This window comes from Rattus norvegicus, chromosome 17 (genome assembly GCF_021556685.1).
Source record: "Rattus norvegicus strain SHRSP/BbbUtx chromosome 17, alternate assembly SHRSP_T2T, whole genome shotgun sequence".
NCBI classification, from domain to species: Eukaryota; Metazoa; Chordata; class Mammalia; order Rodentia; family Muridae; genus Rattus; species Rattus norvegicus.
Window position 1 is genome coordinate 8,931,155 of NC_141550.1, and position 23,645 is coordinate 8,954,799.

General features: G+C 46.9%; 1 protein-coding gene and 1 long non-coding RNA gene across 8 annotated transcripts in view; one reads left to right on the plus strand and one right to left on the minus strand.

Moving 5' to 3' along the window:
* Positions 1-51: 51 nt before the first annotated feature.
* Positions 52-8,466, plus strand: LOC147999978 (uncharacterized). Of its 2 annotated transcripts, none has more exons than XR_015641456.1 (3): positions 52-110; positions 6,285-6,372; positions 7,011-8,466. It is a non-coding gene; the product is annotated as an uncharacterized LOC147999978 (long non-coding RNA). The 2 variants fall into 2 exon arrangements; XR_015641455.1 differs by having other exon boundaries at positions 52-681; positions 7,011-8,451.
* Positions 8,467-9,060: 594 nt separating this feature from the next.
* Positions 9,061-23,645, minus strand: part of Ddx46 (DEAD-box helicase 46) — a 46,161-nt gene continuing 31,576 nt past the window's right edge. For 2 of the 6 annotated variants that reach the window (XR_015640632.1, XR_015640631.1), the window contains exons 17-23: positions 19,906-20,043; positions 19,378-19,527; positions 16,061-16,241; positions 14,336-14,554; positions 13,543-13,687; positions 12,804-12,877; positions 11,177-11,769 (exon numbers count right to left, since the gene is read on the minus strand). Coding sequence is in view for 4 of the 6 variants with exons in the window: in NM_139098.3 (NP_620798.1) it covers positions 11,722-11,769; positions 12,804-12,877; positions 13,543-13,687; positions 14,336-14,554; positions 16,065-16,241; positions 19,378-19,527; positions 19,906-20,043 (951 nt within the window). In the remaining 2 variants the exon portion in view is untranslated. 6 annotated transcript variants of the gene reach the window in all.

Sequence of the window (23,645 nt, forward strand, 5' to 3'; positions counted from 1 at the left end):
ATATCGCGAGACCGGTCGTGCGGCCCGCGACAGAGTTCGCGCGCGCGCGGCGTGGACGCGGCCTTTGCGGAGCTGCGTGTCGGGCCGAGAAGAGAGAGCGGTTAGCCTAGGTGAAATTCCGATGGTCCTACCACTCGGTAGATTTCTCAGATCACAGGATTACTCGGTGACGCAGGCAACGTTTGAATCCCGCTGTTGTTTTCCAGAAGCCGTTTTCACGGCTGTTTCTAAACGATGCCCGATCATGTCTGCCCTTTAGCTTCTTAGGGGTGGGTAGGGCGAGATTACCCACCTCCAAACCTGAGACTATTCAGATGGTGATAGTGTTAGGGCTCTCAGACATAAGATGTGTAATAATTAAAAGTACTTTGTGGGATGCCCCGTAGCATTTAGTTTTGTTTTTTAAATCCCTGACATCTATAGATTGTGCCAGATCCTTCATCCTAAAAAGGGCGAGCCACTAGCCTGATTGCATTTTGGCCGTTCCTTCGGAGTCACTTTGTGGTAGAATTATCCTGGATTCTTGTAGAGTTCTTACTACGAGAAGGTGACATGAAATTGACAGTCTTCCAGCACTCCGAATTTAAATAGACTTCCGAGGGAAATCCAAAACCTGTCCAGCAGGAGGCAACAAAGACCTCATCTTCTGCTCAGGAACCCAAGGAGCCCCTCCCTTCAAAGGTCTGCAAGCATACATTAACAACATAGTTTTGCTGTTTTTGTTTTGTTTAAGATGAAAGAAAACAGCCACAAATCTCAGAGCTGCCCAAGGAGACTCCTGTGTGGCATCAGAGCTGCCCAAGGAGACTCCTGTGTGGCATCAGAGCTGCCCAAGGAGACTCCTGTGTGGCATCAGAGCTGCCCAAGGAGACTCCTGTCTGGCAGAGAGAACCGCTGCGATGCTTCTGGCAGCTGCTCCAATATTGGCCTTGCTTTGTCTCCCTTTGGATGAGCCAGCCTACGTCACCCCAGATGACCCTGCTCACACATCTACTGGGTCTCAACTGCAGCAGTCTTCTGTCTGCTCAGACAGCGACATCTCCCCATCCCATGACAGCTCGACCATAAAAACACTACTCCCTTCGTGCTCTGGAAGCATCTGGGGAAACTTCCTTCCCAGCAGGGCTCTGTGCTGTAACACAGGTCTGGGGAAGACCAGTCTCCAGGGTTTCATTGCCTACTGGGGCCTTCTGTCTTCTGGCAGAGTGGGCCTAGTGGGTTGTAAGAAAAAAGCAGGTGACTTGGAGCTGGCAGCCTAGAAGCAGGTAGCAGGTGGCTAGACTGTAGCAGCAAGACTGCACAGATCTGGGAGTCAGACTGGGAGGTGAGACTGGAGGTCCACCATCCTGCTCAGAGAGAGGAAGGCACTGAGTTGCTAGCTCTGGCTACTGAGCTGTGACATTAAGTTGAGGGTACTGATGTCCCCATTTTTGAGCATTAACTAGAGACAGGAAACCAGTTCCCTGGCACTTAAAAGCTGCTCTCAAGAGGAGGGTCCTGGCACTGCATTTGGTTACTGGCTCAGCTCAAGTCAGTTTCTTTTTTCTTTTTTTTTTTTTGGTTCTTTTTTTTCCGGAGCTGGGGACCGAACCCAGGGCCTTGCGCTTCCTAGGTAAGCGCTCTACCACTGAGCTAAATCCCCAGCCCCGTCAGTTTCTTTTTGAATAGAGCAAAAGGAAGAAGCTTGGATGTGACCTCTATGCCATGCATCATGGTGTTTGTACTGGCTGGGGCTTTGCTTTGAGACATGGCCATCAGAGTGATTTGGCATAGGTCTGAAAGCATCACCTATCAGTACCATCTCCAAAGGAACTGGAGACAGATTAGCCACATGGACAGCAGTCTGCCTACTCGGCCTCCAGGGAAAACTTTGGTGGGACATGACTTTAATCCCAGCACGGGGGAGGCAGAGGCAGGAGGCTCTCTGCGAGTTCAAGGCCAGCCTGGTCTACACAGCCAGTTACAGGGCAGCTACAAAGAACAATGGTTCTCAACCTTCCTATTGCCGTGACCCTTTAGTACAGTTCCCCAAATCGTGGTGACCCACAACCATAAAATTATTTTGTTGCTACCTCATACTATAATTTTGCTAGTGTTATCAATTGTGATGTAAACTTTATTTTGGAAATGGAGGACTTCAAGAGTCTCGATCCACAGATTGAGAACTATGGATAGTGCGACTTAGTCTCAAATAAAAGCAAACTCTGAACAAAGGGTCAGCGATCTGAGCTGGCATCTGGGAAGCTGGCTGTTTAGCAGGAAAACACTACTAGATCTCCAACTCAGACTCCAGAGTGGCTACGCTGGGCCCTAGAAGGACCACCACACTCGGCTTCTTGTTCCCTGAGAAGTCACATGCATGCAGCCTGCAGTGATTTCCGCAGAGCATCGCTCTGCATAGGATTGAGGGTTTGCCTTGGGGAACCCTAACTTCCAATGGGTGTCAGACACAAGGGCAGACTTAGAGGAAGTATGTGGTGTGACTTCTTTTGTGTGCCTGGCTCTTTAAAATATCCCCAGCTGCTAGTCAACTGGCCTTTAGGAGAACTGCTTGACCCTATGGCCTTCAGTGTCTGTTGCTTCTTGGACTTCTGGGAGCAGGAGATATAAAAAGCAAGCAGTGGCTGAGAGAGGGGAGTAGTGTTAGAGAAGATGGTGAGCGGAAAAAAAAGAGAGACTGAGCAGAGTGAAAATAGGAGACAGTTGGGCAGAAGAAACCGAGATATGCCAGAGATGATATTGCTAGGCGACAGTGGAGTGGACTGGTGTGGCAGTGAGAAGACGAGAAAGTCAGTGAGAGTTGAGCCAGAGGCTGAGCTGAACAGATAAGCTAGGATAGATGTGGTGGCAAGTATTACTTGGGGGTTGCTACCTCACCCTAGATCATTTAGTTCCAAAATAAGACACACAGAATGTATTTATAATAAGCCTTAAGAGCATTAGACCTGAGCAGACATCAACTCTCTACGCTACTTTACTTCCCTGTCAACTGCCCCAAGATATAACTTGCTGTGTCTGCCTGGGCTGCTGCTATTCTGACTGACCGGCCCTCATGGCCATGCGCTCTCAACCCACTTACCCAATGGTACCTTCTTCCTTCCCTTCCTCCCTCTCTCCTGGTCTCCACCTCAGACCCCAAGCCTGAGAACCAAAGCCCCACCTACCTCTCTTCTGCCCACCTAAAGACCTTAAGCTGGTATAGGTGAGAATTCTTGAGGCAACTAGACCTTGGGACCCAGAAATTAGCATTACAGTACATAGCTAAAGACTAAACGTCAACAAGGCATAGTTTGGAACAGCTACTATTGGAGAAACAGAAGGGACTGTTCAAGCAGAGGGTTGGGAACTGAGGGAGGGAGGACTGGTCAGGAGAAACAACTGAAGGGGCTGGACTGGAAACTGAGGGGAAGGCTGGCAGGGAGTTAAGAGAACTGGTTACTGTTTGTAAGAAAGAGAGACATGAAACATTAAAAAATAACCCATACATTAAAGAGGTACTCCAACTTCACAACAAAGGATTTAGGGAAAGTGCCAGAACCAGTCAGAAACATGAAAAGTGGCGGATTTTTAAGAGACAATAAGGTCTAACATCTAATTTCAGATCTTTTTTTTTCTGTGCATGTAAGTAGAGGCCAGAGAACAACGCTGGCTGCTGGTCTTCACTGCTGTTTACCTTATTTCTGAGACAGTCTCTTATCGGCTAGGCAGGCCAGGCTGCTGGCTAATCACCCATTTCTGTCTGCTTCCCAGCACTGGGATTACACGTGTGCTCCATTTTTTTTTTTAAGATTTATTATGAATACACTGTAGCTGTCCTCAGACACACCAGAAGAGGAGGACATCAGACCCATTACAGATGGTTGTGAGTCACGATGTGGTTGCTGGGAATTGAACTCAGGACCTCTGAAAGAGCAGCCATCTCCCCAGTCCCGTCCATATTTTGTACACAGTACCTTGGCCAGTGTTCTATTGCTATGAGGAGAACCATGACCATGCCAACTCTCACAAAAGCATTGAGAGCCGAGCGCAGTGGCGCATGCCTTTAGTCCCAGCACCCGGGAGGCAGAGGCAGGTGGATGTGAGGCAGTGAGTTCGAGGACAGTCAGGGCTACATAGTGAGTCCCTGTCTTGGGGAGGGAAAGCACTTCTTAGGGGCGGGAATACCACTTCAGAGGTGTAGTCCATTATCACAATGTCGGGAAGCATGGCAGCACACCGGCTGACATGTGCTGGAGAGGTAGCTGAGGTCTACATCCGGACCCACAGGCAGCAGGACGAGAGAGCCAATAAGTCTGCCGTGGGCACTTGAAACCCCCAGACCTAGTGACTCTCCCTCCAACCAGGCTGCACCTCCTAAGGCCACTCCCACAAACCATTGAAAAATGTAGGTCTATGGGGTCAATTTTTGTTGGTTTTTTTTTTAAGTTTTTTTTTTTAAATTTATTTCATGTATGTGAATGTTCTATCTACACGTACATCTGCATGCCAGACGAGGGCATCAGACTCCACTTTAGATGATGATCACCATGTGGGTGCTGGGAATTGAACTCAGGACCCACGGAAGAGCAGCCAGTGCTCTTAACTGCTGAGCCATCTCTCTGGCTTGTCGTTTCCTGCTTATTCTACTTTCCATACGTGAGTTTTGGAGGTGAGGACAGAACCCCTGTCTTCACGCTCAACAGAGCTATCACCCTGCCCGTTCTTAACACTTTGTAAGGCCATTCCAGAAAAGTCTGCTACAGAAAGACACAAGGCAGGACTGAAGCTGATATCGTGGTTAGGATTTTTCCTAAAGGAACACAGACGACAGAAATGCACATATGTGAGGAATTTACTAGACTGCCTTAAACAACACTGGCTGGGATATACGATGGCTGCCTGCCTGCCGGACCGGCTGAGCACCCAGCGGCTGTTCAGCCCATGAGGAGGATGCCTTAGCAGTTCCAAGCTAGCCCAGGTGTGTTTGCACGTGAGGGCATGCAAGAGCAAGGGGGCAGTGGTGTAATGAGAAGCAAAGGAGCGAGGACACTGCTTGCTCCCGGGCTCTGGATGCTTCTGGAGACCACCATGTACTCTGGAGGCAGTATTTCCCACCTCCTAGAGCTAACGTTTCTTGGACATGCTCTCAGAGACCCAGCCAAAGGTGTCTCTGTTGATTACAGAGCCAGGCAAGGGGAACATCGAGAGTCACCCCTATAGGTAGGTACTCTTCAGTGTAATCTATAATTCATCCCCCCAAAACAGCGATAGAGAAAAGGCTTTAAAAAAATCAGTTTTTCAAGATCCCACAAAGCAGTGATATTTTTCTGGAGACAGGCTCTCGTGTAGAGCAGCGGAGGATGGTCATGATATCTTGATCTTCTGTCTTCATCGCAGAGAGCTGAGATTTAAGTGGGTACCACCACACCTGGCTCAAAGCAGTGTCTGGTGAGGACTCTGAGGGAATGGACACAGCAGCCAAAGGGCCTAGAACCATCAGGGAGAAAATGGCTTTATGGTTCCATGTTTTTTATCTAGAAAGTGACTATTGCTCCAAGGAAGCCCATCTTCCGCTGATTAGCTGCTTCCTATGGGATGAACATGATCCTCTCTAGTCAGAAGCAGCGGGAGAGGATAACAGAGATCAGGCCCCCACTGCTACCTGTAACAGACGGGGCTCTTGCAAGAGCTCCTGAGTTACAGAGTTTTGTTTTGTTTTAAAGATTTCATGTATGTGGGTACATGGTCAGTCTTCAGACACACAAGAAAAGGGCATCAGACCCCATTACAGATGGTTGTGAGCCACCATGTGGTTGCTGGGAATTGAACTCAGGACCTCTGGAAGAGCAGTCAGTGCTCTTAACCTCCGAGCCATCTTCTCCTGCCCAGGTTACAGAGGTTTTTGAGCTGGATATATGGCATTCTTATTATTCTAATTTGGAGGCACGGGTTGCATGTCAGAGTTTGTAGGAAGGTCAGAGGGCAACATATAGGGCAGGTTCTCTCCTTTCACCGAGTGGGTCTTGGGAACCTTATTCAGGTCTTTGGACCAGGTAATAAGTGCCTTTACCCACTAAGCCATCTCTTCAGCTCCATACTTGGAATTCTCTACATAAACAAAGCAACATGCTTGTAGGCAGTCTTCCCAACAAACACTCGTTGTTCTGGAACTCTGGGGTCAGGGAAGGTATTTTTTGCTTTCTTACACTCCTTTTCCTTCCTTTTCTGCCTCAAGAGCTCTGGCTTCCCACATGAGACAAGCTGAGATTATGCCTATTATTATAGATTATGACTTTTTCTTGCAGAGTGGAGCGGGAGGCTCTCAAGCCTTCAGATCACAGAAGAGACTCCTCAGTAGTCTAGCTATGACAACCTATGCTCCAGTGCGTAACGGTGAGTTTGTTAAGCCACTTTGGCTCCCCAAGTCGCACCCATCCTGGAGCCCTTTGGATTCGTGAATGAAAGACACACACACCAGTTAATTTTGATAGACCTTGACTAACTCAATGGCTGGGCACTTCTCAACCTCCCTACAGCTAGCACACATTTCCCTCCAGTACTCCTGGCTTAACACCTTCTAATGCTTTATCTTTGCTGCCATGTTACCTTCTGGGCAGCCCTTCACCCCTATAGGGCCACAGCCCCTTTCCACCTACACTGCTGGACGATTTTTCTTCTGCATATCTTAAATCTTACCCCTCTCCCTCCGAGTCATGGTGATTCTCCTCTTCCTCCCTCCCAGTCCCTTGTCCATGATATCTAAGAGTCCTGTCTCCTTGCGCAGCGAATGGCTATACTGGCCATTCTTTTATCAATCAAAGCTAGCTGGGGGCAGGACCTCAGGTCTGGAAGCGCAGCTTTTGGGAGTCGAAATAAGAAAGCATTAGAACCAATTCCCAACACCTGTATGTAGCCAACCATGTCCGGGGCAACATGGATAGCAAAAAAAACCCCCCCCCCAAAAAAAAAAACAAAAAAAACCCAACCCAAACCAAACCAGTACTAACATGTTCTTTGTTCTTTTTTGCCAGATGTGTTGCTGGGAACCCCGTACCGCCCAAATGCTGGCAATGCTCCACCACAGACTTCTATCCCCCCTCGCCACCCCCCCCCCCCCGTAGCGGCACACCCTCATCACGAGCCAAAGTGGAAGAAGTCAGAGCATCACGAGTGTACATTTGCTGCACACGCTGCACTCACCAGGCAGGACCTGAGTAACGGAACCTCACCCCCACCCTCTGCCCCCCCCCCCCGCCCCCTGCCCCAGGCTTGCCCCTCGCTACGGGTATAACCTTGGACACACGACTCAGTCTGTGAAACCAAGCATTTACTGAGTGTAGGGCTACACGGTCTCTAACCTTCTACATTCTATGAGGTGGGCACTAAACAGAGCACAGCTCTGTGGCAGGCTGTGCAGGGCACCTGTAACCCTAGCACTCAGGTGAAGCAGATGAGGGGATCCAGGTCAGCTAGGACTACACAGGGCACTGGCACTGCCTCCAAACAAGGAACAAAACAAAGACATAAGATGGTACTGAGTGTAACGAAAATGGCTGATCTGTCTTTTCATTTGTGTGTGATGGACTTGCTAAACTGTGTTGTGTGCAGCAGCAAAAGGAGCTCAGAGGCAACTCGGACGGCAGCCGATCTGTTCTCTAGTTTCCCATTCTCAAGGTCCTGAGGAGGAGGTGTGACGGCTTAGTGGTGAAGGCGCTCACGGCTGCAGTTGACCACCTAGTTCAGTCGCTGGCAGAAGTTCCTACTCCTGGGACCTGTCTCCCAACCTCCACATCTGAGCCATGGGGGACACACTCACAAAAGCAAACACACGCACACACACAAAAAGTTGAGTATATAATATGTAATTGAAAAAAAGAATACAAATGTGTTTTTAAAACAATCAGCAGACCCTATAGAAGGCTGGACGCATTCATAAACCTCCGTCAAGCCTGAGTTTCTCATTTAAAACAGACACAAACCAACTCCAGTTAATTCCATTGGTTTGTGTGTGTGACACCGACAAAACCAGCTCAGTATCTAGAAACTGAGGCCCCAAGGAAGACTGAGAAGCGACAGAGACATCGTGGTGACCAATCAGAATGCGCGCACTCATTCCGTGTGAGGAGCGTGCAGAGCCAGGGGCTGGAGCGGCCGTGACGTCACATCCGGAGCTCCCTTTTCTTCCTTGGCTCTTCTGGGATGAAGAAGAAAGCCAGGGCTCGCTCGGCGTAACCGAGCACAAAACACGGACATGGAACATAAAATGTGTTTTTAAAAAGAACGGTTATTTGATAATCGAGTAAGAGAGAATTTTTAGTTTGTTTTGAGGCAGGGTTTCCCTGTGTAGCCCTGGCTATCCTGGAACTTTGTAGACCAGGCTGGCTTCAAATCCAAAGACTCACCTGCCCCTGCCTGCAAGTGCTGGGATAAAAGGAATTCACCATCACACCCGGCTTAAATACAGAACGTTTAAAAAAAAAAAAAAAACTGTCTCTTAATTTTAAAATTTCTCATCTACTCTCCAAAAGAACTTGTGTTTTCAAGTATCAGGGAAACCAGCGCCACCTTCTGGCTTTGCAATACCAGACACGCACGCACGCAGACAAAAAACACATATGCATGAAATACATAAAATGTATTTCGTAAAAGGATGTATTTATTTCTTTTTTTCTTTTTAAGATTTATTTAGCTGTCTGTAGCTGTCTTCAGACACCAGATGAGGGCATCAGATCCCATTACAGATAGTTGTGAGCCCCCATGTGGTTACTGGGATTTGAACTCAGGACCTCTAGAAGAGCAGTCAGTGCTCTTAACCGCTGAGCCATCTCTCCAACCCCCTATTTATTTCTTAAAAAGCACTTGGGAGGCTGAGACAGGCATATATATCTCTCTGTGAGTTCAAGGCCAACCTGGTCTACAAAACAAGTGAAGCCAGCCGGGGTTACACGGTGAGACTAGTGTCTTAAAAAAAAACAGAAAGATATACCAACACTAATATTTCTCTTAGATATCTACAAATAAAAGAAAATTGGAGAGAAAAACAAAAGAGAAAGCATTCAAGGAAAGATAATCTGAGTCAAATGCCGGCTGACTTAACTTTATTCTGTAAGAAATTTAGAGAGTGCAAGCAAATATTGATATTGCATCAAAAATGAATTTAACTCTGTACAGCATTAAAACTTTAAAAACCAGTGTTGACACTAACAGATCAACAATATCTCATTTTAGAACAAAATGCTATCGGTGTCTCTTCACAGTTAGATACACAAACAGACAATGTGATATGATGTAACTTCTGAATCTCCAGGGAGCCAGGGAGTTCAGGGAGCACCACTGCACCAGTGTGGAGTTCAGGGAGCACCACTGTACCAGTGTGGCTGCTGCATACTCTGAAAGTAACAAACTACACCTGGGCGATGGAGAGAAGCAATGAACCAACCAAGGGGGAGGGCGGGAAGAAAAGCTGGTGCCTGGGGTTCCAGTGTAGAGTGCATTGCCTTCTGCTGTCCTGGTGACTCCTTTGTTTGCTCGGAGTGAAGTGACTGGGCATGTGAAGGTCTAAAAGTATTTCCCAAGGAGACTTTACAGTTACACTAACAAGTAGGACACATGGCTGTCACCTGGCTTTTAACTATGTTACATTGGTTTACTGTTCTTTAGATTTAGCCACTAGAATTACAGACAACTGTAAGCTGCCATGTGGGTGCTGAGAACTGAACCTGGGTCCTCTGACCACTGAATTACCACTAGCCTTAAAAGTGTTTAACAACTATCGTATGCTCTGACTTAAAATCAACCTCTACATCAACAACATATACATATACATCTGCCTGTTCTCTTTTTACAAGACTGGGTCTCACTGTGTAGCTCTGGCTGACCTGAAACTCTTTTTTTTTTTCTTTTTTTTGGAGCTGGGGACCGAACCCAGGGCCTTGCGCTTGCTAGGCAAGCGCTCTACCACTGAGCTAAATCCCCAACCCCGACCTGAAACTCACTATGTAGAACTACATGCAGGAAAGAACAGGCTGGTCTTGAACTCAGGGTCCATCCTGCCTCTGGCTCCTAAGGGCTGGAATTACAGGTGGGGGCCCCTAAACCTGGTTTAAATCGAGAATAAAAAATTGTTCTGTCCCTTTAGGTAATGCGATTATTCAGAATTAGACCTCAGTGCTCTGAAGAGCAATTCTTGGTTCTTTGTGCACTAAATCTTACTAAGAAATGCTGTGGTCCGTAATGCAAATGCCAGCATTTGATGTAATTTGTTTACTTCCGTTTCCTGCGTTTATTTATAGCTGTGTTTGAGAGAGATGTATTATCACAGAGCAGACACACACACACACACAGACACACACACACACACACACCCGTTAACACATATTACAGAACAACTTGCACTCTGCTATATGGATCCAAGTGATGGAACCGAGGTGATCAGGTGTGACAGCAAAAACCATACCCACTGCGTCACCTCACCGGCCCAACAGCCAGAGTCACCTCACCGGCCCAACAATCAGTAGTTAGCACAAAACACTTTGGCTTTATCCTGTGTCAGACATGGGGTTCACTTAAGCAAGTGCGTTCCCACTGACCTAAATCCCCAGCCTTGTCTGTTTAGTTTTTTGACACGAGGCTTTATTATGTACGGCCAAACTGTACTTCAAATTCATGATCTTTCTACCCCTGCCTCCCAGGGGCCGTGAGTACAGGCAATGCACCACCAGGCCTTGTTTTAACAAGGGGGACAACTTATAACTCCGTCATCCTGAAGGAAAATCCAAGTTGAATTATTACAGTGCTTGTATGGACCATAATATCGATGAGTGAAGGAACATTTTTGAGGGATGGGCATGACATGTAGTATATTGGTCACAATCCTTTTCTCTAAAGGAAGTCAATAAAGGAGTTCATACTTGGGCAAAACCAGAGGTTGAGAGAGAACCTGAAGTAGAAACACTAGCACAGTAAAAAGAAGTGGAAGCTGAGTGTGGTAAAAACAAGCCCTGGAGAGGCAGATAGGGAGGATCGTAAGTTCAAGGCCAGCCCTTAGCCCATGCTCCACAGGGACTCTCTCAAAAGTAGGAATAAGAAAGAAATGCAGGGGTTGGGGATTTAGCTCAGTGGTAGAGCGCTTAGGCCCTGGGTTCGGTCCCCAGCTCCGGAAAAAAAAAAAAAAAAAAAAAAGAAAGAAACGCAAAAATCCCATTATACTTTTCTCTTTAATTTTATAACCAAGGCTTGACTATTACTCATTTATCATTCCGATAAAATTAAAATGAAAAACTCTGAGCCTGTCATGTAAACTTCTCCCCCAACATTCTGAGATCCAGTTACTACGGTCCATTCTGTCCAGGAAGACATAAGCTTAGAGGCAGCAACAAGAAGTGACAAGGACTTTCTTTACCTGTTCTCAGGCGATGAGCACATCACAATTCCACCAAAAGGATAGGCCAGTGGTCCCTTAGTGCCTGACACACTTTATTACTGCATTCAGTACAAAATCCCAATGTCTCCAGATATTTAAAGTGTTGGTATCTAAGGTTTACATCGAAGAACATCACACTCTGAAAACAGCTCTGATTTAAATGGAGTTTGGATGGGTATAGGGTAGTACTTACAGATGACCTCTTGAACAAACACTGGTTTCTTGTACTTAAAAAATAAGCAAGACAGAATTTTAAAAGTCTTACTTTACAATACACTGTAAACGTCACAGACAGCACGGGTACAAAGTGGCTCCGGTGTTTATAATACTTTGTATCGTCCTTTGTTGGTGGGTTGGTATGAATTTTGCTATGATGGAAAATAAAAGACAGAAGAAGGTTAGAAAAAACACACAAAGAAGTGAATGTTTAAGATCACGGTCTTTAACAATTCGTAAAACTTTCAGTTAAAAAGGTTACTGTTAGCAGGTGGAGCTGTGCACCCTTTAAATTCCAGCACTATCCACAGAGAATTCTGGGACTGCAGAGCTGTGGAGAAACCCTATCTTCCTAAAGCAAAGGGGGGAGGGCCTGGTGCTATTGAGTAGAGGGAGACAGAATGGTTTTATAAAGAACCCTGCTCTCACTGAGAACAGCCAGCCAATGATTGGCCCAACTAGAGATCCATCCCATATGAGAGAGCCGACCCCTGACACTATTAATGACACTCTGCTGTGCTTACAGCAGGAGTCTGGCATAACTGTCTCCTGAGAGGCTACATCCCACAGAAGACAGAGACAGATGCAGAGACCCACAGCCGAACGTCAGGCGGAGCTCTGGGAGTCTTGTGAGAGAGTGGGGGATAAAGGTGAGCCAGCCAGAGGGTCAAGGACACCACAAAGCCCAGTCAACTAAGCTGGGCCCATGGGGCTCACAGACCTCGGGCACCATCCAGGGAGCATGCAGGAGCTGGACCTAGACCCCTACAGATGTGCAGCTTGGTCTTCATGTAGGTCCCCTAACAAGTAGACTGGGGATTGTCTGTCTCTGTTCCCTGCCATTGGATCCCCTTTCCCCTACCTGGACTGCCTGGTTGGGCCTCAGTGGGAGAGGATGTGCCTTGCCCTAATGGGACCAGATGCCCAGGACGGTGTGGTATGTACTCTGCATGTCTGCATCTACAGAGTGATCACAGGACTGGGCCTACTCTACAAATTCTTCATGATAATCTGTGTTGAGAAGAGGTCGCTGAGTAGCCCAGCAGTCTGGCCTTGAATTCTACTTCCCAACGAGCTGTGATCCAGGTGTTTGCTGGCAAGGTAGGTGTTTTGACCTCCGTGCCCGTCTGAACTGAAGCTCACTGACAGAGTAACTAAAGCAGTAAGGCCCGCGGGTCCCACTCACCAGTCGGATCAGCTCCTCTTTTATGAGCCTGGTGATCTCTGCCTTTGCTTTCTGCACAGCCAGCTCGTTGGCACCTGATGATTGATTAGAAAACATACGGTTCACACTCCTGAACTACACTGGAGAAACAGCCAGTGTTTCTCCACAATGAGAGGGTCCAGCAGACAGCAGCACCTCGCCATGTTACAAGTGCACTGCCCGCCAAGGTAGTGAGGCAGTGTTGCTGGTTTACTGTCTAACTTACACTCCAGCCCAAATACAGTTAGTGAGCTCTGTCAGCTCACTCGGACAGCACAGGCATTAAAATTAGAAATGGTGAACACAGCCTGTGCATGAGGAAGACACACGATCATGAAGTGCTCAGTATTTAAAGAGAAAAAAGTGGATGTCCTTAAAATCCATGCTTGCTTTATAGAAATTTTCAAACTTAAATTCCACAAATAGATCTTTCAGCTTTATTATTTATCTGGTCACTCCTAGTAAGACATCAAGCAACACATGATGATGTACTTCTTCTTTTTTTTTTTTTTCTTTTTTTCTGAGCTGGGGACCGAACCCAGGGCCTTGCGCTGGCTAGGCAAGCGCTCTACCACTGAGCTAAATCCCCAACCCGATGATGTACTTCTTAAAGATGCTTCTTATTTTCAGTCTTTCCTACTATCAATTTCACACTGACCCATATTCCGTCTCTACAAACCATGATCTAACTCAAGCTTCCAAGAGAAGCAACGGTACGCACTTTCAATCGCCAAGTAGATCTTCCGCTCTCCTTCCTTGGGCTCTTTGCCAGGCGGGAAGTAGGTCCCTCTGATTGTGATGGCGGCTTCCGAGTACTCACTGATCCTCTGCAAGGCTTCCTTAGAGGTAACTTTCCACCTCGCCGTCTGAAAGAAAGGGTTGGCGAATCACATTACCCCGTAAACATCTGGGCTCATAGCAGGGAGAGCCGCAGTGGCTGAGGGTAAAGGTCCCCGCTGTCCAACCGACGACCTGAGCCCGAGCCCAGGAGCCTGCTCGGTGAGAGGGGATAAGACCCACAAGCTGTCCTCTGACTTCCAATCCTGGTGTTGTGCCCTCCCTCAAACAAGCAAGATTCAATTCAAGTAGCCTAAAATCGAGTTGAAGAAGCATATTCAACGCCCAGTACTAGCTCCCTACATAGGTAAAGCCAAACAGCTAATGTGAACTTAGAGCTATTCCTGAAACAGGAGCTACAGCTCAGTGCTAATGCCTGGCATGGATCAAGTCCTGGGTTCTCTCTCATGCTGGAAATTGAACGAGCAAAGCCAGAGGTGGTGGTGAACACCCATGACGCAGCACTCATGTAGGAGGATCAGGTAGTAAGGTCACCCCCCCTTAGCTACAGGACATTTTGAGGCCAGACTGTACTATAAAGCCTCCTCAAGAAAAAAAAACCAACTCAGACCACCACCACCAAAAGCCTAACAGTTTCTGTATTTTAAAAAAAGGGTTCTGTTCCCAACGAAGCATTTCTACCTCACAACATAAGAACCTTTGAATCTGTTACTTGCCTGTGGGAAGTCATTAATTTCTAATTCTTCCTCGTATCTCTTGAAAGATTCGCTCTGCCCACCCTCCTGTCTCTCTTCTTCCTGTTTCTCCAAAGGCACGTAATTGAGCTTGGCATTGATCTTCTCGGCAAGCTGCTCTGCGATGGTTTTTGCAGACACGGTGGGAGCCAGAAGAGGGCCACCTCTGAGGATGGCATTTGTGGCCTGCTGCATCACATCCTACAGTTTAGGAAGACCTTCAGTTAAACCTGCCGCAGAGGAAGCACCAGCCTCACCACACACGACTCCACCAGAGCCCCCCACGTCATCTACAGATGCTGTCATTTACCCCTCTCATCCTGGAGAGCACAGAGGGATACTCAAGGCCTACCCCAGCTCACTAGACACCGGTCAGGAGCTGACCCTCAATACGACACATAGCACATGACTACTAGGCATCTGTACCGCTTCACGGGGTTTGTGCCGCTACCATCACTGAACCTTCCCACCCACAAAGATCCATCCAAAGACTCAGTACATTATAGTAAGTGACTCACTCAGAATCTTCAAAATACTGTCGGAACTAACTACATCATCCTTTGGGCGTGCTAGAAAAATTCTGTTTTACTTAAAAGCGATGGCATATTCCTGTAATCCCAACACTCAGGAAGCAGAGAAAAGGAGTGGCTGCCAGCTCCATGTAGGCTAGGGAACATGAGACCCTATATTTAAAAAACCAAAATCTCAGCCAGGCTGTGGTGGAACAGGCCTTTAATTCCAGGACTGGAGAGGCAGAGGCAGCTAATCTCTGAGTTCAAGACCAGCTTCATGTACAGAATGAGTTCTAGGACAGCCAGGGCTGAAATCCTGTCTCCCAAAATAAACAACAAAAACACTCCAAAACCTTAAAACCCTCCAAAACACAAATCACGTGAAATAAAGGAAACACTCTGTTAAAATATATTTTGAATGAGAACTAGGTGTTCAAATAGCAAGGTAATTGTTGCTATACCTGATAAACCCACCCAATGACAGATTAAGAAAAATTGTTATTTTTTCAGTTTTTGCTAAGACAGAACTGCAGCACAAGCTGCGGATTTTTTTGTCCATGATGCCTGGGGAGTAAAACATTTTGGAGCTTAAATTTTCAAATTTTAGAATATTTGCACAAACTTTACCATTTGAATATATATAACTAATAAAAATATTCAAAGCATGTGGTGGGGCATGCCGCAGCACCGGGTCACCAAAGGGAAATTTCAGATTCTCGAGCATTCCCAGCCTGGGGATGCTCATCTGCTCTATAAACCATGTGTGGCATTCTGGATTGGGGACGCACTGCTCTATACAAACCATTCATGGCTCACATGCCTAACTGGTTTTCTAAAAGAGGCACACAGAGATTTCCTGAAGGAGGAATTCAGAGAATCCTATACTGAGCACAATATACTCTTGAGTACTCAATCTCTAACAAAACTTGTTTATTGTGCTCAATTTACTCCTGGAAAGGATCTACACCGGAAGCAGTGTCTGAAGCGCACTCAGCGAGCACACTTGTAAACCTGGCGTGTGGGACGTGGAGGCAAGAGGACCAGCAGTCCCCAGTCCCTGTGACTACACAGAGAATTCAGGCCAGCCTAGGCCATAAGAAACCCTCCTTCTTAAAGAACATTTTTCCATTTTGGGGTCTCTGCTCTGAAGGTACTCACGCCACAGCAACAACAGAAATAACTCGGAACAAATTACTTAATACCTGAGACTCGATGCCCAGGTTCTTCTGAGCGTTGATTCTAAGCGCCAACCTCTTGGCAATCTCTAGCTTCTCAGCATTGCCCGCAGTCGGAGCAGGCGCACTGGATGTGCCGGGAGCAGCCATGTCTTTCACTCTCTTCTTGGAATTAAACATGCTTTCAATCTGCTCGTCAATCTAGGCCAGGGAGGAAAATCAAGGACTAGTAAACACTGCATTAGAAATATAACACAATGTTAATAATTTACACAAACAAGGAGTGCTCCCATAAAAGGCTAGATTTAAATTTAAATACTTGAATCAATAGAAAAATACACCAGCTCTTCACTAGCTTTGCCAACCTACTTTCTCTGCTGGAAAATCTTAACAAAGAAAATAAGAACATCACTGCTACATGATTCACTGAGACTGCTGAGAGGCAGAGAGAGAACACGCAGTCTTGTCCACGAGGATACAGAGGCTCAAGCTGAGAACATTACCAACAACTCTCAGGCATCCGGGGGTAGGCACTGAGCCCAAATCACTCTACAGTGAGAGCAGTTAGAAGGGTTGTAGCTTAGGGCCAGCCATCCTCAGGAGAAAGGATGCTGTGTTCCTAACGCGGGACCCCCACCCCCAACTCCTAAGACCAGGGTTTAATTGTTCAATTACAGCAGGTTGTCATGTGTGTAGCTCAGACAACTCCATGTAGCTGAGGGTCGTCCTTTTAAACTTTTTAGAAGGTAGACATGTACATGAGTTTTGCTGGCTTTTATGTCCGTGTACCATGCTTGCTGTGTTTTAAATGGTTGATACCTGTCATGGTCAGAAGGGAGCACTGGCTGCTCGGAACTGTGTGTAGAGAGACTTGTGAGCCACCATGCAAGTGCTGGGAGTAACCTGGGCCCTCTGGGGTAAGAGCTTCAAACCAGAGTCACTTCTGCAGCCCAGATCTTGACCTTCGACTCTCCTGCTACCTCTGGCAAGTGCAGGGGATGCTGGGGGTACCGGCGCGCACTGCCACACTCAGCTTGTGCACTGCTGGAGAGACCATACCAGCAGGCGCTCTACCAACTGAGTCACACCCAGCCTACTGTTGGAAGGAAATGGGTCGATGTAGTGTATATAGTTCTAATGCCAGCACTCCGGGGCCTGGGGCAGGAGAAGGGATAAGGAGGTGTAGGTCAATGTAGTGTATATAGTTCTAATGCCAGCACTCCGGAGCCTGGGGCAGGAGAGGGGATAAGGAGGTGTGGGAGTCTGTGTCAGGATACGTGGTGGAGCTGGCTCCTTCCTCCCATCTTTACATGGTTCTGGGGAGAGAACTCAAATAGCCAGGTTTACATGGCAAGCATCGCTGTTCTCCAGTCATCTCTCCATCCCATGTCTTTGTTTGTTTTAAGGATGTCTTTGAACAGGACTTGGTGACGCACATCTCTAATTCTCTGTAACAGCTGGTGAGGTGGCTCAGGGGGTGAAGGCCTAGCCGTGTAAACCCGCAGACCTGAGCCTGAGGTCAGGACCCTCAAGGACGGAGGAGAGACCAAGTAACCAACACTGTCCTGGGACTTCACACTCATGCCACGGCGCACACACGTGCACATGCATGAAGTTAATAGAAGAGAAAAACACAAACACAAAGGACAAAACAAAACAGAACAGCTTTGCCCAAAAGGAGCTGGGGCTCTGTGATGAAGGTCACAGAGCTTCCTTCCTAAGGGCAGCTCAGATGCCGTGGGTTCTGTCTTCTCTAATGAAATGGTCTGGATGTAGCCTCTTTTTTAAAGAACTATGTGAGGGTGTCTGTAACTGAACATTTAACTTAGTGAGGTTGTTTTAAATTGAACAGCATACATGCTACTGAAAATCTAAATAGGTAAGATCAGAAATGAGGAGGGTGTATTGTATGAGTTAGTTACTTTTGACGTTAACCTTTTTTATAATTATACCTATGTATGTGAGGGTGGGGGTTGGGGGTGCCAGGGAGGTTAGAAGAGGACACTGGATTCTCAAGAAGCTGGCATTGCCTGATGTGGTGCTGAGAACTCTGGCCCTCTACAAGAATAGTACACTGGGCCAGACAGATGGTTCAGTGATTAAGAGTACTGCCTGCTCTTCCAGAGGTCCTGAGTTCAATTCCCAGCAACCACATGGTGGCTCACAACCATCTGTAATGGGATCTGATGCCCTCTTCTGGTGTGTCTGAAGAAAGACAGCTACTTATAAACATTAATCAATCAATCAATTAATTAATAGTGCTATCATGGTTTAAATATGCTTTACCCAGGGAGTGGCACTATTAGGAGGTGTGGCCCTGTTGAAGTAGGTGTGTCACTGTGGGCGTGGGCTTTAAGACCCTCATCCCAGCTACCTGGAAGTCAGTCTTCTGCTAGCAGCCTTCAGATGAAGATGTAGAACTCTCAGCTCCTCCTGCACCATGCCTGCCTGGATGCTGCCATGTTCCTGCCTTGATGATACTGGACTGAACCTCTGAACCTGTAAGACTTGCCTTGGTCATGGTGCCTGTTCACAGCAGTAAAACTCTAAGATCAGTCCATTGCTTCACCGTGCTGAACCATCTCTCTAGCCTCTGGCTTAATCTTTCTTCTCTCTTGCTTTTAAAAATCACACTTGTATTTATTTTGTGAGCATGTGTGTTATGTGTTTTTAAAACATGCTTAAAATTATAAGTGACTTTCACCTTGAAAATTGGGTGGATGGAATGACTTGATCCTGATCATCTTTTTCTTTCTTTTCTTCTGAGAGGTTCTCACCATGTAGCCCAGGCTAGCCTATGGCTTACTATGTAGAGTGGCCTAGCATGGCATTCAAAGGGATCCTTCGGTCTCCCAGGCACGAAAAGGCTGTGCTAGCAGGCCCAACCCTAGCGCACTACCCCGAGCTGAGTTGCTACAGTAGCCAAGCAGCTGCTTCACTTCATTCTGGGCTTGGTCCTGCACAGGAAAGAAACCAGCTCCAGGGGTCAGGAGACCTGCCCTGCCTGTGTTCAGTGTGACGTGTTCACTGGCGTCAGTGTCCTCAATGGCATGGCCAGGCTGGGCACAATATTTGCAGTCATCTGTGGCTGTGTGAGAGTTTGATCTACTGCCCAGGCTGACCATGTACTCTGGCCCACGTCTCTGACCACAGCTCTCTGAATGCCAGAGGAAGTAGAGCGTTGCCACATCAAGCCCGTGAGCGAGTTTACTGTGACACATAAAGGATGTCCTATGAGCAGGTAGGCTAGAAAATTGCTGCATTAAACAAAGTCAAACAGGACCCTGTGAATATCTTCCATATACCACTGCACGGCACTCACAGACTCGATACTCACATCAACTGCGGCGTCCTCGTCATCAGAATCCTGCAGGCCAAGGGCAGCTTTTTGTAGCTTTTTCCTCTCATTGGCTAAAGCCTGCTCTGTCTCATCAAACTTGAACCCCTTGCCAGAGAAGCCGCTGCTCTTTTTAATTATTTTTCCTTCCTTTTAAGAAGAGGGTAGAGAGTTAATTTTTTGAGGAAACACTATTAAATATTTTCGAAGTAGAATATGCCAACTGAACAAAAACACCTAAGCAAAACAAAGATTCTATTTTCTAAATATGCAAAATGTGTGCTCTTAATATGAGCACATGGGAGGCAGAGGCAGAGGCAGATAAGCTTCTGAGAGTTCAAGGTCAGCCTGGTCTATATGACAAGTTCTAGGACACCCAGAGCTACAAAGACCCAGTCTCAAAATGAAACAAAACAGAACAAAAACCACCAAAAACAACAAAAAAGAAAGAAATGAACATAGTCATCAAAATACCCAAGCACCTTACAGTCATGTTACTGACTCATACAAGGAGGTTTACAGACTCACAGCTTTCTGCTGATCTTTGAAGTCACTCCATAGTTTCTCTAGGTCAGGAGGCACCGCCGTCCCCGACAGTTCAAGAGCTTTAATGATGTCCCCAGCATATCGAGCTTGGTCTTCTGTGATGAAGGTGTAGGCATAACCCTAATGAAAACAAGCAAGGAGAAGACGACAAAGGGAGTCAAAATCAACCCCAAAACCCAGCAACTGTCATGTAAAATATGCACAGAAGCTCTAGGAAAAGTCTAGGGTATTTGCCCAGCATGCACTAAGCCTTCAGCTCCACACACACACAGTAGACAGCTACACAAGGACTTATAGGCCCATCTGGGCTTTATGAGAGAGGGGAATTGAAGAAGATTCTACAAGACGGACAGTCCTACTGTAGTCACTGACTAGGAAGGATTAGTAATGAGACATCGCCACACTACTGAGAAATGATCCACAGAGATAATGCAATACCCAGAAATCCCAAGGATGCTCCTCACTGTTGAGGAAAACACTCCTAAAGGTCACTCAGACACAGATGACGGCAAACAGCACAACTACGAGAACAACTGGTTAGATGTCATCATCCTGCCGTAGGCTCAATACAGACTTTGACATTTTTTTGGAAAAATGACGGTTACATCTGCGTGGCTTTCTTTCTGGACTCTATTTTCGGTGTTGTGCGCATGTCTGTTTTCTTGTGTCAATATTATGCTTTGCTCACCTCTGGTGTTCTTGTATAACCTGAGGCCAGGAATTATGGAAGAGCCAAAGGGAGTGGGCAAACAAAGCAGCATCAAACCAGCACTTGGCTGGGAGGCTGCCTATAGGCTCCCACCTCAGAATCCAGGGTGGAGCAGAATGGCCCCTCCAGTGAAGTTTCCAAAAGAAGGAGGCAGACAACACTGTTAACCTGAGCCCTTACAAACAGCCAGCAGACACTGGGAAGGCAAGGCAGCTGGCTGCAGTTCCAGACGTGGTGTCTGCAAGGTCTCTCCATGGATGAGCTTCTGCCGTCTCTCAGCTATAGGCTTTTTTGCATCAGTAACCTTTGCTGAGTGATGGCTTTTTGCTGCTCCTCTGTCAGGCTCTCCTCCTCCCTCACCATCAGAGGCCAGTCTATTCCTAGACAGGTTTTTTATCCTTCTCCACACATTAACTATTCACCGCTATAATGTCTGCTACAGGCACATACAAGAGCATTCTGCAATCCAACAGCACAGGAAACTACCCCAAGAACAGGTAAATGGGATCACACGAGATTAAAAGCTGTTTCACAGCAAAGGAAATAATCATCAGAATTAAAAGACACCATGAGTAATGGAAGGAGGGCTGGAGAGATGGCTCAGCGGTTAAGAGCACTGACTGCGGGGCTGGGGATTTAGCTCAGTGGTAGAGCGCTTACCTAGGAAGCGCAAGGCCCTGGGTTCGGTCCCCAGCTCCGAAAAAAAAGAACCAAAAAAAAAAAAAAAAAAAAGAGTCATTTAAGAGCACTGACTGCTCCTCCTGAGGTCCTGAGTTCAAATCCCAGCCACCCAGATGGTGGCTCACAACCATCTGTAATGAGATCTGATGTTGGGGATTTAGCTCAGTGGTAGAGCGCTTGCCTAGCAAGCGCAAGGCCCTGGGTTCGGTCCCCAGCTCCAAAAAAAAAGAAAAAAGGAAAAAAAAATGAGATCTGATGCCCTCTTCTGGTGTGTCTGAAGACAGCTACAGTGTGACAGTGTGTACTCACATTAAGTAAGTAAAAAAAAAAAAAAAAAAGGAAAAACATGACCAAAACCTATTATACCTATTATATAAAAAAGAATTTAACTGTAAACCATGGAACACAGGTGATTCGGAGCACCTGAGCAGATCTGAGAAAAAGAATTTTAAATAAATAAATAAAATGTTTATGCAAAGAAAAAAAATGGAAGGGAATGTTTTGCCAATTCTACTCCAGAAAGAGAAGTAAGAACTAAGCTACATGGAGAACTGACCGAAGAACAAACAGACTTAGTAATGCACTCTAGTCTTTCCTTCTCGTGTGCACATGCTTGTTGAAAGAGCACACATATGTGGACCAAGAGGATAACCTTAGGCATCCATCCTCAGGTGCTTGTCGGGCTGGCCAGCAAGTCACAGGACTCTACCTGTCTATGTGCCACAGCCTCCTTGGCAGGGGTTACAAGTGTATGCTTGTACATGGGCATTTTACATGGGTGCTGGTGGCTGAATTCAGCCCCACACTGACTGAGCCATCTCTCCAGCCTAACATCCTTAAAAAGCAAATTAAGGGCTGGAGAGATGGCTCAGCGGTTAAGAGCACTGACTGCTCTTTCTGAGGTCCTGAGTTCAATTCCCAGCAACCACATGGTGGCTCACAACCATCTGTAAAGAGACCGATGCCCTCTTCTGGTGTGTCTGAAGACAGCTACAGTGTACTTATATATAATAAATGAATAAATCTTAAAAAAAAAAAAGCAAATTAAAACTACTTTGATATTCCATCTCATGCCAGCCAAAATGGCTAACACTAAGAAGACAAATGGAGTCTGGCAGCACGCCTTTAATCCCGGCTCTCAGGCAGGTCTCTGTGAGTTTGAGGCCAGCCTCATCTACAGAGCTAGCTCCAGGACAGCCAGGGCTACACAGAGAAAGAGAAACTGTGTCCAGAAACTTGAGGGAGGGAGGTGAAGAAGGGAGTTAGGGAGGGAGAGAGGGGAGGGGAGAGGGAGGGAAGGGGGGCAGGCACTATTCGCAGTTGGTAAGCAGCACAGAGGCACCAACAGGTAAATGGGCGATGAGAACGCAGCACATACACGCAGCACAATTTTATACAGATATAAAAAAACTTAAATCATAACATTTTTAGAAAGTGGTACCAAAACTCATCAGGTTAAATGAAGTAAGACAGACTGGAAAGATCAAATACCACATGTGGATCCCCTCTTACTTTTCATGTATGCATGCACACATATGGGGTGCGGGTTGGTCATGAAATCAGACAGGGGAAGAAAGGGGAGAACAAACACGAATGGATCGCCATGCCATGAGCAGAAGGGCTGTGAAGGAAGAGCGCAGGGAAGTACCGAAGAGAGTCACCGATAAGAGCACATACTAAACCGCCACACACAGTGAGAACACTACGGTGTATACTAGTTTTTAAAAATATTTCCAGGCCAGAGAGATGGGTCAGCATTTAAAAGCACTTGCTGCTCTTGCAGAGGACACAGCTTTGACTCCAGGCACCCACCTGTGCCTCACATCCATCTGTAACTGCAGTCTATGGGACCCAAAGCCCTCTTCTGACTTCCACAGGCACCAAGCATGCACATGTACGCACGCACACACACACACACACACACACACACACACACACACACACACACACATGCACGCAAGTAAACAGCCATACATGTAAAAGCACTTATCTCTTGTCTAGGAGTGTTTGCCTGCACATGTCTGCGCACGTGTATGCACTACCTCTGAGGCCAGAAGAGGGTGCTGGTCCTCGGCAGAGCAGCCAATGCTCTTAACCACGGCCCCGTCTCCCAGCCCCTTTCAAGTTCTTTATGCTTTGCTTTTTTTTTTTTTGTTTTTTTTTTTTTTTTCGGAGCTGGGGACCGAACCCAGGGCCTTGCGCTTCCTAGGTAAGCGCTCTACCACTGAGCTAAATCCCCAGCCCCTATGCTTTGCTTTTAGAAGCAGAGTCGCTATAGCAAATGCTGGCCTTGAACTACCGGCAAGGCCTCATGCCTGAGCTCTGTAAGAGC